The sequence below is a fragment of the Drosophila teissieri genome, chromosome 2L (genome assembly GCF_016746235.2).
Source record: "Drosophila teissieri strain GT53w chromosome 2L, Prin_Dtei_1.1, whole genome shotgun sequence".
Classification (NCBI taxonomy): Eukaryota; Metazoa; Arthropoda; class Insecta; order Diptera; family Drosophilidae; genus Drosophila; species Drosophila teissieri.
Window position 1 is genome coordinate 18,953,066 of NC_053029.1, and position 17,614 is coordinate 18,970,679.

Genomic DNA, 17,614 nt, shown 5'->3' on the forward strand with positions numbered 1-17,614 from the left:
CGAGCGATCCCATTGGCCAGCGGCTAATTGCCGGGTGGTGCGTACAGCGAACCAGTTTCCGGCAATGGAGCTTCCCCAGCACCAGCACCACCACCCACCTTCCCGCTCCGTAATTGCGTTCTGCTCGAATCGCTCGGTAATCAGACATCGCCGGACTGGCGAGGAGAACGCCCTGCCATTAATGCGCCGTCTTCGTTAGCTCCCTGGCCATTCGGAGGACGGAGGATGGGGTTCTCGCGAGGCATATTAGTGACCAATTTAAATTCAAACATCAGTTGCCAGTGGGTGGGACTGCTGGGCATCATTAGCAGACACTCCACTGTGCTCACCGATTTGTATCTGCAATTTAGGTGCATATCTGTCTACGGATTTCTAATCGGGCGCGTCTATTTCGTATTTATAGTTTTTAATATTTAGACACACCAGTGAAGAGGTCTATCAAACTATTCATTTTAGTTAGTTCTTAAGCACTCTAATGCAGGTTTCAACTGGTTTTAGTCGAAAAGGATTATCGTAACAGCTTCTTTTATTTATCGAATTATAAGTTTAAAAATATAGATATATAAAATTAGACCAGCTAATTTAAAAACCACTTATACATTATACTACTCACTTTAAAGATCATATTTATGAAAATAAATAACCTCTAACAAGTATACAAATTCTACAGCTTTTAAATGTATTCATAAATGTTTATGGCACTCTCTAGATTTTAGACAGTGTATATACGGTAATTCAAAAATACGTTTATAAAATCCACAAGATATAGACAACAATCCCGGGAGTCGTGACCCCAACTACTCCAAGAAGCAGATGGGTCTATTATTTCGTACATCCGCTGGGGACAAATCCATATCCGTCCCCGTATCCCCCTGAAGCACCCATAATTGATATGCCGATCGTCTTTCACGCAGCAGGTGGCAACAATTTGCATGTGTATGGCTTGATCATAATTGATCATAATTGACCAAATTTTTGGCCATAAGTGACGAGGCGTCCATTGATTGGAGCGCAAATTGGCATTGGTCACGTTTGGGTGTTTGAAATCTTTTACGAGCAGCGAACATTGCGAACATTTTAACCGATTCGACAACGGCATAAATTACAATACAATTATGCGGCTCGTTGATAATTTTGGTTTTCTGATTATGATGAAAGCTGCTGGGTTTTGTTTGGTATTTTGGCAGTTTGTCAAGGATAGGCGGGGATAGGTCCCCATAGACAGTACCCGAGTGTGGTAAATATTTCTGGGCAGCTTCCCTTCCTTTGGCGGCGGAAAACGGCCAAATTAACGAATTGCAACGAAGCGTTGAATGCGCTCAAATAAATCAGAGCACTGTTGACACCATCACCATTCCTCATCCCCGATTCGCCATCCCCAGTCCGTGGTCCCCAGTCCTCAATGCGCAGTCCCCAATCCCAGTGACATGTGCAGAAGGCAAAAGATACATCTTTATACACAGATGCAGATACTCTCTTTCGTTTGAGCGAGCGCGTTTTTTAGATTTTTTTGATTGCCCGCAGACGGAGAACAATTCGAAATTATTTACTGACAAATTGTTGCGAATTTTTGGCATATTCTTGACAGAGAAATGCGCACACTGCACAAAACGAACATAATTAAAGCTCTAGCGAAACGTATAATGAGATACAAAAGTATCTGCAACTAAGTACCTCGAATTGCTCGCTGTCTGCGGTCTCTAAATTATATCGTTCGACTAATGAAAATTAAAATTTCATGCCATTCGACGGGATGTGAAGGCGAACATGTGTTCCCGTGACCGCAGAACACGGAGCTACATGCATATAGCCACATTGCCGTAGCTGTCCGATGTTTACCCAACATTGGCCACGCCCCCACTCAATTTGCGGCGATACTTCGGATCCGGCGAATGGCTACTCCAGCTGGTAATTGTGTCATTTTACCCCTTCTTTCCCATCCATCTAGCCACTATTATACCTCTATCCTGGCCCTTTCCGTCACCTGTAATTAAGGACCTCTGGCTTATGCCAAATTGTTTACACAATTTAATTGGAATATCGAAGGTAAATTACAGTTGTCGATGCTCGTTTGTAGGCAAGCATGGTTTATTCAGTAATTAGCGGGTCACTCAATTGCATGACCACTCAGTGAATATTCAATATTAGCACCAATAGCTAAATGTCTTTGTATGGAAATGTGTCGTATTGAATGTTTTCGTAGGAAACTTATTCGACGATTAATGAAGTTTCTTATCCTCCTAGTCTTTCTTCCTCCGTATTTAAAGCTTCACATGATTTGCTTTGGGTGTAAAATTAGTGTCCCATTGATTACTTCTTCTCAGAAAGTTAAATCTTGAATTAGCCAGCAGCTTGGCATTTCTATTCCTCTTAATAGAGTTGGGCGGCTAAGGACCTCTATTAGAGGATGGCTCGATTATCTATAGTCTACTACATACTTTGTGTGCAATCCGCAAAATTGATCAAATAAGAGCCTTAACATTAAGAAAATTATCTTTTAACTGATTAATCGTTAAAGATAGCATTGTAGGTTACCTTTATAACTTAATTTTTTCACCTACTACAGGAAAGCCCTAATCCGGGCTGGAAAAATTACTTTTTATTCAATTCGATACATATATGAGTAAAATAAGGGCGAAAACCTTTTTTTATTAAGAGGTGTGAGCATAGCATTTCTATGTTCAGATATGATGTACATTGGTATTTATTTAACGGCTGGCTGGTATTTTTTCGGTTATCGGCTCTGGCGGACGTCTGGTAACACTGTCCAGAAAGCCGATTGTCCGTTTTTCGTTAGAGAGCTTGCTGTTCGCATTTATCCGCCTGCTCGCGCGTAGAAAAGTTATTACTTGATTTGCATTGCTGCCACACGTGCTTGACTATTAATTGCAGTGCGCTAATCAGTCGCTTGTCAGCTGGGCAGACCACAAAAACAGAGGCAATTTATCAGGCTGCCCTTTCAGTTTGGCATTACATAAGAAACGAATGGCCAAGCGAAAGTAATATTATAGCAATTTCGGAGCTAATATTGCATCAGCAATTCTGGACAGCAGAAACACAAGAAGGGTAGCAATTTGGCCAACAACGTCTTCAAAAGCGACAACAAACGAGTGAAAATATGAGCTGGGCAACAACAAAGCAAAGGCACAAATGTTTCAACTGTAGCAGCGGCAGCAACAACAACAACCGGAGCAGCGGCAGCAGCAGCAACATCAACAACAGTGCGCCTAGCAACAAGATAATTTCGACGAGCGATTTCCTTTGATTTGCGCCCATTTGTCGAAAGCCCAAAAGCCAAAGAGTGTAAATAGCACGTAGTATTAGTACAATTCACAGTAGCAGAAGTACGTTTTACCCGGGGCAACCAAAAAGTCCGCGATAGCAACAATAATACAGAAAAAGCGCACAAGAAATCACCAGAGATCGCACAATGAATCCGATCAAGGCACAGTCCACGGGCAGTCCCAAGAAATTCAACATATTCGCACACGTCAAGTACGAGCATATGGTCGCCGGAGTGTCCGGCGGAGTGGCGTCCACACTCATTCTACACCCCCTGGATCTCATCAAGATTCGATTCGCAGGTGAGTCATCCACACGCCTCGGGGAATTCCACTCTACACTGGGGGAAAACCGAACACGTAATTCGATTCCGTGGCCAAAATACAATAGTAGGAAATCTTGTAGGGAAACATGTTGAATAATCTAAAACGACTGTGCTATAACCTAAGTATTTTGTTCCGCAGTATTGCTCTATAATATAACCCACCTTTCTGATTAAACTAGGCTTAAAATAGAATACAAAAACTATATGTACCTACGAGAAGAAAATTTCAATCTGTTTAGACAAACGTAATTGTCACCATAGAACTAGTACTACATATATCGCTGTGTAGTAAGGAGCACTCGGCACGTGCGGGGAAATGCCGCCAGTCTGGCTGCAGATTGTAATTGCACTTTACTCGCCGCTCGCGTTTTGTTTGCGCATTGCCTTACAAATTTTCCATGGAAAGTTTGAGACGCTTGGGTATCCGAGAATTCACACTTGATTTTTTTGTGCACCATGGAAAATTTGAGAAGCCTGTGTAGTCAAGTAGTGACGTGCATGTTTTCGCACATAAACAAATCTAAATGGGCCACGGGCACGTGAAAACATAGTTTTTCTTTAGTTCGATAGATATACATAATTTATGGGTGTGTTGACAATTGAGTGGAACCTCAAATTAGTCTAATCTGGAATTTGCAGGCAGGAAACTGGGCAACAGCAGTTCGAATTGTTTACTTGTTTTTCCTTTTAAATCGCCTGGGCAAAGATCAATACTTGCTATCAACCTTTGATATACAGATATGATACTAACTTGTAAGAGCCACTATTTTTTATGAGCCATCAGCTGACTCAGGTCATTGTGTTTTTTGCTATTTGCTAAAAACTAATACATTGTTCTCAATCTGAATCATATGTTTGGCCTCGATTGCGTTTCATGCGCAAATACATGAACAATATTTCCGTATAGTTTGCTTCGGGATACCAAAACAACAACGAACGAAGCTGGTTTCTTGATTATTAAATATTGTTGCCGTCCAGTTTGCCCGGATCAGTGCTAAAAATCGTTAACGCAGTAAGTGAATATGTAAATTCACCAGAAAAGTGGCTTGTAAACAATAACAACCAGCAACCGAGTTGTTTATGCGAATTAAAGTCACACCATGCGAATTTTGTGAGCTGATAAAGCGAATCCAAGTTGGGATGGTTAGAAAATCCAGAGTATGTGGTTTTCCCGCAATGAACCTCTTTGAATCCGGTGGCTTCTCGATTTGGTAACAGCTGTTTTCTATTGACTTGCGCAAGGCCTTTATGGCGATGACGCATTTTGGCCAACCGAAACCCGTTTATCTTGCTTTTGCTTTTCTGTTTGCTCGTTTTTAATCACGTGACCACTTGACTTGACTGTACATTGCGATGGCTTTGTTAACGGCAACATTCAGCGGCAACTGTCCGGTTTATGTGGCACAAGCGCCAGATTCAGTGGCTCAAAACGAGTTCCCACTGTTGCCATGCGGGAAGTCTGTTGATTCAGCACTCTGCGACCTTATCAGGGAGACTTTATCGAGTGCATGTCGAAAAACTCATTACTGTGGCCAAAAGCAATGTGGTTAGTCGTAAATACCTCCAATGAACTGGCCTGCTGGGGTGTCCAGTCCCGTTTCAAGGTCACCCATGAGGAAGCTATAAATAGTCTAAATAGACTAGAAGCTAAGACGAGCCCCTTTCTTCTGCCTGGTACTGTTGTCAGGCCAGATCTTATGATTGCCCTGCTTATATAGAATTTGTGGTCCCATATAAATAGCTAAGTAGCTGCTAATGGACGCGAAAACAAGTAGAGTGCCTGCTTTCGACGCTCCCAGCTTATCGCATCCGCTGGCAATTAACGCTATCTATCTGTTTTTGGCGAAAACAACTTTGGCCACGAGCCTGCGCGTTTTGGAGTCAACAACTGATATTCCTGTAGACGTACAGTTGCCTAAGTGAAGAGCAATACTCACAAAATGACGTATTCGCCGGCCCTTCAGTGATAGTATCCATAATCGTGCCAGCCCCAAGGCTGCAATGTCTAGACATGTTTATCATTTACGAGCGTGATTCTCCTTCTGCTTGCAGTAAACGATGGCCGGACAGCTACGGTGCCGCAATACCGAGGACTTAGCAGCGCCTTCACCACCATTTTCCGGCAAGAAGGCTTCCGCGGACTCTACAAAGGTGTCACCCCCAATGTCTGGGGATCGGGCTCATCTTGGGGCCTGTACTTCATGTTGTAAGTACTTTGCCGTGCTGATAATGGTAACAACTCTTTATGTAAATGTAAATATTCCCCTCAGCTACAACACCATCAAGACATTTATTCAAGGAGGCAACACGACCATGCCACTGGGCCCCACGATGCACATGCTTGCAGCTGCTGAGTCCGGAGCTCTCACCCTGCTGCTGACGAACCCCATCTGGGTGGTTAAGACGCGCCTCTGTCTCCAGTGCGATGCCGCGAGTAGTGCCGAATACAGGGGCATGATCCACGCCTTGGGCCAGATATACAAGGAGGAGGGAGTGCGTGGCCTGTACCGCGGCTTTGTTCCCGGCATGCTGGGCGTTTCCCATGGAGCCATCCAGTTCATGACCTACGAGGAGATGAAGAACGCCTACAACGAGTACCGCAAACTGCCCATCGACACGAAGCTGGTGAGTACGCAGATCACAGATGAACAGTTGTTCATCACATGACCAGGCTGCGCGTGGCGTTGACAACGCCTACATACTAAATTGGATGGACAGATGCGGTTAACTTAACAGCACAAAATATTCTTTCCATATATACACAAGATTCTAAAGTCTATACGTTAAATTCGAAACATTCAAAAATTGAATATGCTTATCGAGTACTTTGCTCAATGTTTTGTTTCTCAATTATTTTTTTAGTTAGAAGGCGTTATTAATCAGAAAAATGTTTGTTCGGTTCGTTATATTTTGTTTGACCACATCTGTACAGTATACACATCCAAATCCAAATATATCTGGTTATGATGACGTCTTAGCCATTTGGCAGCCATTCAGCGCATTCTGTTCGCCTCACTAATATGTGTTCCCTCACCTACAGGCCACCACCGAGTACTTGGCCTTCGCAGCTGTCTCCAAGCTGATCGCCGCAGCGGCCACCTACCCGTACCAGGTGGTGCGGGCACGGCTGCAGGACCACCATCACCGCTACAACGGCACTTGGGATTGCATCAAACAAACTTGGAGGTACGAGCGCATGCGAGGTTTCTATAAGGGCCTGGTGCCCTACCTGGTCCACGTCACGCCCAACATCTGCATGGTCATGCTGATCTGGGAGAAGCTGACTAGCTAGATGGAGTGCTAGTACTAGAGCATTGAATCTAGAATCTGACAGAGAATTTAAGCTAATCACCTAGAATACACGAATCTTTCTCGTTTCCTCCGATGTGCAGCTAACAGCAGAAAATGACAAACTTATTCTGTATTATTGTTGTAACTCGATTTCGGTTTAGCCCTAGCACCTTACTTTAGCCATAAGTGTATTCCATAACTAGTTTATTTTTCATCCTTCACTCCTAACTTCGAAAGTAACTGATGTGATTGGGGCCTCGTCAAACTTGCCCCTACCCATGAAATGTAATTTCAGAGACGCATTTCTTGCACTCTTCACCGAAACCAACACATATTTAGTTCTTAGTTTATTTATTTTAAAACGGCCTGGAATTGTGTAAGCACAAGAAAAAAACAGTTACTGTTTAGTTGATACAAAATTTCGTTTTGGCAAAAAGATTCTTCATAGTTTTTGAAAATGGTTTATAATTTTAAGGATAAACCTTGACACTTATGTAAATAAGCATAAACGCATTGTGAAACCAAATAACCCTACAATGGAACAATCTTATTGAAATCAAAGAAAAGATACGAAAATGCTAAATTACTTACCTATATTAAAATGCTACGATGGCATACCTAAAAGAAAAACAAGAAACAAACTAAGCAAACACTGTCAGCGCGTCCAGCCTGCGTCTTTTCATTTGGCCAAGGGCTCATGGCAGCTTGAGTAAGTAGTCCTTGCTCCCTCCGCTCCTTTGGTCCTCGATCACCCCCTAAATTGTGCAGAATCTCTTTGCTAATCTGAAACAGCCAATGCGCCCTTACTGTAAGTAGATGTAGCTTCAAGTTCTCAGTCACTAACCGCACTGTATTTGGTTCTCTTTGCAGCTTTGAGGGCTACAGAGGTTTCTACAAGGGACTAAAGGCGAGTTTAACCCGAGTAGTGCCCGCCTGCATGGTCACCTTCCTGGTGTACGAAAACGTCTCGCATTTCCTCCTCGCCAGACGGAAGCAAATTGAGGTTAAAAAGGAAGCGTCAAACGCGTGATTTCACTTTTTTTTGGATTCCTCTTAGTCTTAGATACATATATTACCTCTGTGCGACATTTCCATATGTCTTTATAGTCAGCGGGCAGTTGCAATCGTGCTGAGCATGCGCAGCGTCTTTTAGTTTAAGCCTAGTTAGATGTGTTTGCAAGGCTTCTTTGCAGCTTTCCTAGTAAGTGATTCTTGTTCCTAGTGTGGTTTAAAATGGATTTGTGATTGGTTTCTGACAAAAATGATATAGGATACCTGCGAATAATAATTGCATAGCTGTTCTGTTGCAAATAAACCAAATCTTTGTAAGCCAAAGAATGTCTTTATCTGGGTGTTGTACGTCAAGACTTCAGTGTGAAAATGAATCTCAATCTTTTTCTAATTAAATTGAGTTCCTCTATTTACTATTTTTTAATGAAAAAAGTGCGATTTCTTCAAAGGGGATGGAAAATTTTACCATCTGGCATCTTTATAGATCGGGTAAGCTTTGAAAAAAGTTACAGTGGTATCCCACTAGAAGTATAATATATTTTATTATATTTGAATTAACGCCGCTCGAACTAAAAAATCGATTTACCGCGAAAAGATGGCGGATTTAAATTTAGTCCGACTCGGAGTCCGTTTAACGGTTTTCTATGTAAAGCTTTTCGGAAAGCTCTCGCTTTCGGATTCGTTCGAGCGCCGAAGTTTTCCTCTTGTTTTCGGTTGTTCAGTTATAAACTGGAATTAGTGGAGGGTGTACGTCAGCGAGCCTCGCTATCACTGTTGTTGTTGTTTTGCGCCGTCTTGGCCCGTGTTGTTGTCTTGCGTAGCATTGCGTGCCTGGAAATCGAATGTGTGTGAATTTAATTTACGGTCGTATAATTATCGGCAAGAGCAAACAATAGAAGTAACAAATGACCGTTTAAATCCTATGATACAAAGATACTAAGTAAGTGGTGACCACCGTACTGTTCCATTTGCATTTGAAACCAGTTTCCAGAGATTCGAGTGCATAAAATAGTCCAAAAAAGTGCAACGGTCGAGTTCAACAAACCGATCGATTGAGATAACGCCGCAAGTAGCTGTGAAACTCGCAAATAAATACCTATTCTGATAAGTTCAAGAACAGTCTAGGCATTGTTTACCGTTAGACCAGAACCACATGTTGCTCGGGATCCGCGTTCCGGAGAGCGAGAGTGATACGTCTGGAGAAGGCCAATAGAGCGCATGTGAACGACCTTGGCTGGGCGGGGGCGTGAGATAACTTCGGAGAAGGTCTAAAGATCACACTCACGCGTATCGGTGGTTGCATGGCAACCGGCGTCATCCAGAGCAGCGTTGTCTCCACCTCCGCCGGACGCCGGAACATCTGCGACTGCCTGGCCCAGGAGTCCGCCGTATTGGTCAAAAGCTTGCCAAAATCCAAGTCTGCCGATCACCTCTCTGAACTCTTCTGCGCCTGTCTGCGCTGCCAGTACCTGGCCACAGATATTCCGAATTCGAAAACCCAGTCCGGTCGCCTGCCCGTGGAGCACAGGCACCGACCCGTGAGCTCAGGCTCCGGCTCACTGGGCGCCCTCAGCGCCAAGGAGTCGCCCATCTTCGTGCGCCGTCAGATTTGTTTCCCGTCCGCGGATTCCCAACTGCATCCACCTCTCAGCTCCTCGCAGTTCTCACTCCGAAGTGCTGCTCCGGCCTACGCCGAACCCAAACCGGAGTTGGATCTCGGCGCCGTAGAGGCGCTGCAACTGACCACGGTCATGCCCGCGGGAGCCAATCGTAGCCACGTGGACATCAACAGAAACAACGGAGTAAGTAACCCCACCATAATCCACCAAACTCCACAATGGAGATGGTTTGCTTACGGCCAGCACGTGCCCAAATGCCTTTGTGGGTCGGGTTTAAAGTGGGGAGGAGGGTTACACTTTAAAAAATTAGAAGGACGTCAACCTATAAGGTAGGCATCAAAATGCACCTAAGTTCCGTATGCACCTAAATACTTAAAAACTCTTTTTAAGCTTTAATACTTAAAAAAAAAAAGCGAATTTCCAATAGTGAAAGTTACATAAAAAACTGTGTATAGCCCGTAGTTTAAAGTAAACAAACTTTCATGCGACTTTAAAATGGCGTTAGCAGATGACTCTCCAAAACTGTGTACTACTTTTTTGCGAGTGTGGGAAATGCCCAAAAATAAGTTGGCCAAGTGTTGCAATGGCTTCTGCTATTTTGCCTCGTCAGGCCGTCAACACAACCAGCTTGTACTCATTAGCCGTTTAAGTCGCTCAGAGAACTTTGCGGAAATTCACCAGATGGGATTACGGAGCGTAAATAATGCACGGAATGTGGAATGGCGCAAAGGCACAATGCACTGATAAAAATAATGAAATTTTAATATTTTGCCATAAGCCCATTTAAATTTCTTATTACAATAAATATGATTCATACTAATGCCAGGTTGGATTGTGCTTCGATTAACTATCATATTTAAATAGTGAAACAAATTAATAACATGGTAATGGCTGAAAAGCGAATCCAAAATATTTACATAGCTTACAAATAATTGGACTTAGTTTTTTTTTAAAGTGTACCAATTTTATTACGTTTTCCCACCCACATTACAGAGTGGTGTTCCCTTCTAGAATTAGTTAGCTTGTATCTTCAATCAACCGATTGCCATTTTCCCAATGCCAATTTCATCAATTAAATGGTAATGAAATTACAATCGCAGTTTCATTGGAGACTCAGCTTAGTTATAAGCCTGCCGATAAAATCAAAACAATGTTAAGCGGGCCTCCTATCGAGCATTTCCCTCCTCGTGGCTGCGAATATGGACATACTACACATACCAGATACAAGGGACGGATCCGGGGGCGGAACCATGTGGGTGTGCTCAGCTACTTAAGTGATTGCCGGATAGCTGGATATAGATATCCGCCACTGTTGAGAAACTATAATGGGGATTGCAGGTCGAACAGACCGAGAGTATGTCACGTTTAAAGGTCAGCTATGGGCCAAGAAAGGAAAGTGTGGGCTCCTTAATTACTGGCTCGCATTTCCAGCATTTCTCATTCACACATCGCACATGCATATGTACATATATATATATATATGTATATCTCACTTGATGAATCACAAGGTCTTATTGCATTTCGGCCACTATCTAATCAGGGCCCTCTCTCTGCCGCTTCCTCCCTTTTAATTTTTCATTGGTGACTCCAGGGAGTGATAAGATATGAGCTGGCACTCCACTCCATGCCACTGATAATACGCAAAGTAGCGTGTGCAGAGTCCATTGAGGGATCGCTGTCCGCCAGTCGCTGAGCATCCTCCTTATGTAATCAAGCTCCAACTCCCTCTGCGCATCACTGGCCAAGGCAATGCACTCTGCAATATTGTTTGTGTGATTTTACGTTTGTGGCCGACTGATTAATTTACATGACAATTGCCGGGTCGACTGATAAGCATATGTATGTATGTACATATTTACTATTATAACTGGGAGAGTATCGTTCCGGCGTAGTATCACGCAATCCAAGTTGCCAATCTTAAAATTCCATTGCCAACTATCTTTGTACACGCAGTCTCCATGTTTATCAATATGCGATATTTTGCTGTAATTTACTTAAATAAATGCTAGAAACTTTTTTACCTTTAAGTAGCATTTATTAATTAGAAATAAGTATTTTACTGTTTACAAAAAAGCATAATTGAGCCACGTTTTTCCCTAATGCTTATACACTACTTATCAAAAAACTCAAATATAAAGACTACATATACATATAGTCTTCCTTCTTTCGTATTTACAGACATTTTTATTAACTGTCGTCGACTTGTTATTCTACTTTTTACATTTGCATATCTGATTTCATTGCATACTTTTTAGGGTCCTGTTAGAAACCTTTGCAATAAGCAGCTAAAATTGTTTTAGCCATAAGAGTAACTTCCCAAACTATCTAGAAAGACTGGAAAGTGTTGCTCTACATTGCTTGATTTTATACATGCCGTGATGCATGCAATCCCCGTAGGTTACATTCCAGGAACTCATTCACGTGCTCAGTTCCTTTTGTCGAACTCACTTGCACGTGATTGCTGGTATATGGGAGAATGGTCGTTCCTTGTGACTCCCATTTGGTATCCGATTTACAGGAAAGGAGTCCGTGCAGGACTTCGCCACATCCGGGCATCCGTGTGGCTTTTGTTCGGAATGGGGTCGTTAGGGCACTTGCAGGCGCCTGAGATTCAGAAGGTGGGATGAATGTTTTGCATGGTGCTTCTATTTTCTGTTTGCCGGCTGGATTGCGTGTAAGCATCTGCAGGCACAAAGAAACTCTGCCACGTTCGACATTTATGCGAAAGTGAATTTCTAATGCTTTCGGTTTCCATGGCACATTATGGTTTAAAAGCCCTCGGTTCCCCAACTGGAATTTTGTAGGCTTGAGGAAATGTGTTTGCTGTAATCTCCTATGAATTATGTAAGCTGATTCGACTGTTAGCTTGTCCCCATTTTCAGAATGTGCATATCGTTGTGGCTTTAGAATACTTTACTTCACTATGCAATCGCATTGATGAATGTCTAGTCTAAATGTCCTATAGCTATTGATTTATATGAATAAATAGGTCATCAAAGAATAAACCCTTTCAATGTTCTGAATAAAAGAGAACGGCTTTCAGAACATAAGTTTTACAGAAATATTACAAATGGGTAGTTTTATTTATTCAGGTAATATCCCTCTTACTTGTAATGCACCTATATTTTTCGCAAATTTTATTTCCGATATTTTTTCCACGCACTCCCACTAGGAAGTCCTGCTTTGAATTACATCTGTGCATCTATGTATATAAGGGGTCTATCTATACATATATGCACAAAACTGCTCAACTATTGGTCATCAATGTTTTGACCATTGAATAATCCTTTATTGTACTTCTCAGTTAAACGGTTGATGGTTAAAGAGAAAGTTAAGAATAATGTACATGTTCAAAATGTATTGAAAGTTACTTCACTTCTCAATTTCATTGATACCGCAGCAATATGTGTATAAGGAACTGTAATATCTAATTAAGTCAGACCTTAAGCAACTTCCGTAGATCTGTAAGATACGATCTATTTTGTTAAATGTGGACCCAAATGAGTGCCATCCAGTTTGCGTTTCGGGTTATTACGTGGGTAATCGTATATGGGCCATGTATCTCCTTCCCTGTCGCTCTGCTCGATGCACTGCGGCTAACCACGTTTTGTAATAAGCGTAATTCTATATAGTCACGTCGAGCAGTCAGTCGACAATTGGCCAAGACAGCGCCCTACCGGCCAGATTGATGTGTCGCCCACTTAATGCCGAGCGACTCTTTTGGGACAAGTTGATGCGGCAAATCCTCAGCTTAAAGGAAGCCCGCCAAGTGCGGCGGAGCACGTTCTGGGGTGCTTGGAGAGGTCAGGTCCAGATATGGACACTGGGCGCCCTGCTCCACTGGTTGTGCCGGATGATTGGCTGCTCGTCATGGCAGCATTATGGCATCATGGCACCATGCATCGCCTTGATCCCAATGACAGAGCTCAGTGATTCTGGAGCAGGGCTAACAGGCCAGACAACTGGCGTCCATTATGACGGGCCACCGGACACTGGCCAATCTTTGTCCGGGGATTGCTTGATAAGCGGGTGCCAGCCTTTCAATCGGCCCATTCAAAGGCCCACCGGCTCTTCTCACGCTCATTTCGCAAGCGATTTGGAGGCGGCAACCAGTGTTGGTAAGCACCTGGCCAGCTATAGCGTTTTTCGTAACTGAAATGCTAAACCTCTCACCACAAAAGGGGTCGGGGCGGGGCGGGGGCGGGACCATCGGGGCGAATACAAAATTTATAAAAGCCTAGTCGTCGGCACTGGGGATTTCAGTGCGCGTTCGTTTAGTCAGGGCTACGGTTGCTAACAAATTCGAGGCGTGCAGGATCAGGACGGAAATCAATCTGGAGCAAATGGAGCCTTTGTAGAATCGCTAGGGATCAGCAGCGTCAGTTGAAAATATGCCCGACGTGGACGAGCAGCGGGTAAAAACAGCCACAAAAAGAGCGGAATCGGAGCAATTGGGAGAAAAAAGTGACCGCCAGGAGGGGGAGGGCGATCCGAAAGAGGAGTCGGAGGAGGCCACCGGAAAGATCAAGGGCCGTTCCCGATTCTCTGCGGCTCTGCGAAGCCTCTCGAAGACCAAAACCAAAAAGGAAAGGGAGCTGGATAAAAGCACCGACAGGGAAACCCGCAGCGCAGAGGAGGAAGCTCAGGAAACCCCAGGTGAGCTTGAAGACGTGGCCAGCTCTATCTCTACGGATAGTGGAGCCCTCTCCAAGACCAAAAAAAAGAGCCTGACGCGCCGCCTTCTTCTGGGAGGCCTAAGAAAAAGTGTGAAGACGCCGAAGGGACGGCCCCACAGCTTGGCGACCAGCGACGACATCAGCGTGGAGCATCTAGATACCACCCCTCTGCCATCGCCACCCGGTTCGCCCTCCTCCGCCGGCAGCAGCACGCTCCAGATCACCATCAGTGGCAAGAAGGTGGAGCCAGCGCCCGCCAAGAAGAGCGGCAAAAGTAGACCCAAGAGCGACACAGATTACCTGACACCCGCCGCAGGGGAAAAGAAACCGAGAAAGAAAACCACTACCACCACCGTGACCACAAGAGATACAAGCAGCAGCACCCGCACCACCAAGTTGCTGGTGGCGAAGAAGAAGCCCCAGAGCCCCGAGAGAGAGTCCCCAGCGGCGTCGCCGTCGCCGCTTATCACCACCACCGAGAGCACGCGCGATACGCCGCCCAGAGAACGGGCGCCAGCAAAACCAAGTCGCGTTCAGTCTGCCAGCGGCACCGGAACTGTTCGCAAGTCCCAATCCTCGAGCACATCCAGCAGGAAGCTGGAATTGATGCAGCAGCAGCAGCAGCGCGGCCACCGCTTGAACGCCAGACCACTGGCTGAACTAGCGAGCACGGAACCCCAGCCATCAGGGCAGCAGTCCCTGGACCCATCCATTTCCCCGCCGGCAGCTGAGGACGGTGTCTCCTCGGCGGAAAGTGCCCAGACTATTGCCAATCCCCCGCCCGTTGTCCGCTTTGTCGTGGGCAGTGCAGTCAGGAGTCCCTTGAGTGCCTACGAAGCCGCATTGGCCGCCGCCGCCAGTCAACAGCCCAACTCCAACGAAGAGCTCAGCGACTCCAGCATCCGGCGACTCAGCTTCGCCCAGCAGCAGCTCATCCTCGGCGATCACGACAGCATCGAGGGCAGGCGGGAAACACTGCGCTATCAGTCGGTGGCTAGTGAATACTCCAACCAGGACTCCGGATCCGAGGACGAGAGTATCGAGGAGCAGGCGGATACCATAGAGCCAGAGAGCGCCAAACCCATGCCGGCCTTCGGTGACCTGACCATGGATCAGGAAATGGAACCGGTAAGGTCTCGTCGTCGTCGGATTGCCAGTTGTCATTTACCTACGATGAAGCCCCACAAGTGCTATGTTGGCCCCCTTATAGTGTGTGTACCAGAGTGTCATTCAACTGTGCGGGCGGAGGGCGGTGGTAATTGCCCAGGGGGCCTCGTCGACTAACCAGCAAATCTCAGTGCGATTGACAAGCTGCAGAAGGTGTAACTAATACCAGGCTTAGAATTTATTAAAGTGGGGATATGATTTTCACTTCCTATATTATATACGTACTGATAAACTTGTATATAATTATGTGTAAACGTTTTATGATAAAGCAAAATTTATTACTAAACTTGATTAGAAATGATATAGTAATCTTTCTAATTCTATTAGATCTTCTGCAACGATTATTTATATTTGTGTCTTGCAGAACAGAGCCCAAAAGTATGTATCTCTTTATCGTGAGGTTTCCAGTCACAATTGGGATTTCGTTGTTTACTGTTTAACATTTATCAAACTATTATCAAACTATGGATCGAACATACAAGTAACTCTCATCCAATCCTTGCTTCCAGGCCATCATGACATCCACTAGCGATAAGCGCGAGCATCTGTACAAGATTCTAGTCATCGGTGAACTGGGCACCGGCAAGACGTCCTTCATCAAGCGCTATGTGCACCAGTTCTTCAGCCAGAACTACAGGGCCACCATCGGCGTGGACTTCGCCCTGAAGGTGTTGCAGTGGGACGCCAACACGATAGTGCGCCTCCAACTGTGGGATATCGCCGGGCAGGAGAGGTTTGGCAACATGACCCGGGTCTACTACAAGGAGGCGGTGGGCGCGTTCATCGTGTTTGATGTGACTCGCAGTGGGACTTTCGACTGCGTGAGCAAGTGGAAGGAAGATCTGGACTCCAAGGTGCAACTGCCTGACGGCAGTCCCATTCCGTGCATCCTGCTGGCCAATAAAGTAAGTGATTGCTTTAAGTTAAAGGTGTCCGGATTATGTCGATATTTTTTTTATTAAATCCCTTTGCTCAACCCTCTTCCAGTGCGACCAGGAAAAGCAGGGCATTATAACGCAGCCCGAGAAGATGGATGAATATGTGAGGGAGAACGGATTTGCCGGGTGGTTTGAGACGTCCGCCAAGGAGAATATCAACATCGACGAGGCAGCCCGTGCCCTCGTGAATAAGGTGATAATCGGTGCTAATGCTCGGCCAAAGCCCCGCTAATCGTCTTCCACTTACCCGACAGATACTCATCAACGATAAGCTGATATCTGCCGATCTGGCCGACGGCGACAAGTTCAACCTAAGTATGGCCGATGCAACCGGAGCGGATGCCAAGAACAAGTGTTCCTGCTGACCTGGGACCGATGCCCGGCGATTGCAATTACCATTCCCAGTCTAAAAGCGAGTTTCAAGACAGAAACGCCATGTGCCTACGTCCATTCCATGTTCATGTTGTTAGAAGATAGCGATAACTATGCTTAGGGTTTTAACGTAACATTTGCTAAGACTTAGGCCCATCCGTATCTCCATTCCTTCATTCCGTCCGTCCACCAGTCTGTCTTTATCTTCTCGCATCCCGCCAATCGCAATAGAGCTCATCTGTGGGTCCACAATGTTGCACCGGGATCGGGATCCGTGTCACTTCGAGAATTTATATGGTGACACATAACTTACCTACGCATGCGACACATTATTACTATCACCATTATTACCCTAGTTGCGAGGATTAGTCGGAGGTAGTGCATCATCCGTATCATAGCATTCTACATTTGTGTAAAATACGAATCGTCTTATTGTTTTGTTTGTTTTATTTGCCTCTGCTGGCGAGATGGTTTTATCTTGGAATTATTATTCTCATATGCAAACACACTCTGCCATCTTTATTTGCATTTAGATAAGAATACGTACGCTTTATGCAATACGAGATCAGAAATAAAGATTTTAATGGTAGTTTAGTTCACAGCAAGTGTTTTATTGGCTTTATTAAAACGGGCGATGAACGAGATTTAAGAGTGTTTTGGTTTAAAAAGAAAAAAAAAACTTTTTTAATAACGATATTTCCTTACGACCTTATATCAGTCCCTAATATGATGGAATGGAAATTCTATTGGTATTTGCTCTCATGGAATTACTGTTTTTTTTACGTAAATACAAAAAAGATTTTTATATTTTATTCGACCGGCAATGTTTTCCTTTTTAAAAATAATCTGAACTCGAAAATATTAATTAGGGTATTCCTTATTGTTAATTAATGAATTGATCATAAATGTAAATTTAATTATATAATTTATCGT

General features: G+C 44.4%; 2 protein-coding genes across 3 annotated transcripts; both read left to right on the plus strand.

Annotated features, from left to right (window-relative positions):
* The first annotated feature begins 2,766 nt into the window (after nucleotides 1–2,766).
* On the plus strand, nucleotides 2,767–8,233 carry LOC122626828 (mitochondrial folate transporter/carrier). Its single transcript, XM_043807248.1, has 5 exons — nucleotides 2,767–3,584; nucleotides 5,660–5,813; nucleotides 5,878–6,232; nucleotides 6,648–6,793; nucleotides 7,769–8,233. Exons 1-5 carry the CDS (start codon nucleotides 3,431–3,433, stop codon nucleotides 7,926–7,928), a joined length of 969 nt encoding a protein of 322 aa, XP_043663183.1. The 5' UTR covers nucleotides 2,767–3,430; the 3' UTR covers nucleotides 7,929–8,233.
* A 414-nt stretch (nucleotides 8,234–8,647) lies between these two features.
* Nucleotides 8,648–17,280, plus strand: LOC122611713 (ras-related protein Rab-32). Of its 2 annotated transcripts, none has more exons than XM_043784999.1 (4): nucleotides 8,648–9,711; nucleotides 15,881–16,276; nucleotides 16,359–16,502; nucleotides 16,564–17,280. In XM_043784999.1, the coding sequence occupies exons 1-4, from the start codon at nucleotides 9,211–9,213 to the stop codon at nucleotides 16,672–16,674; spliced, it is 1,152 nt and encodes a 383-aa protein (XP_043640934.1). In that variant the 5' UTR covers nucleotides 8,648–9,210; the 3' UTR covers nucleotides 16,675–17,280. The 2 variants fall into 2 exon arrangements, with proteins under 2 accessions (XP_043640934.1, XP_043640926.1); XM_043784991.1 differs by lacking the exon at nucleotides 8,648–9,711 and adding an exon at nucleotides 13,905–15,332.
* Nucleotides 17,281–17,614: the final 334 nt, after the last annotated feature.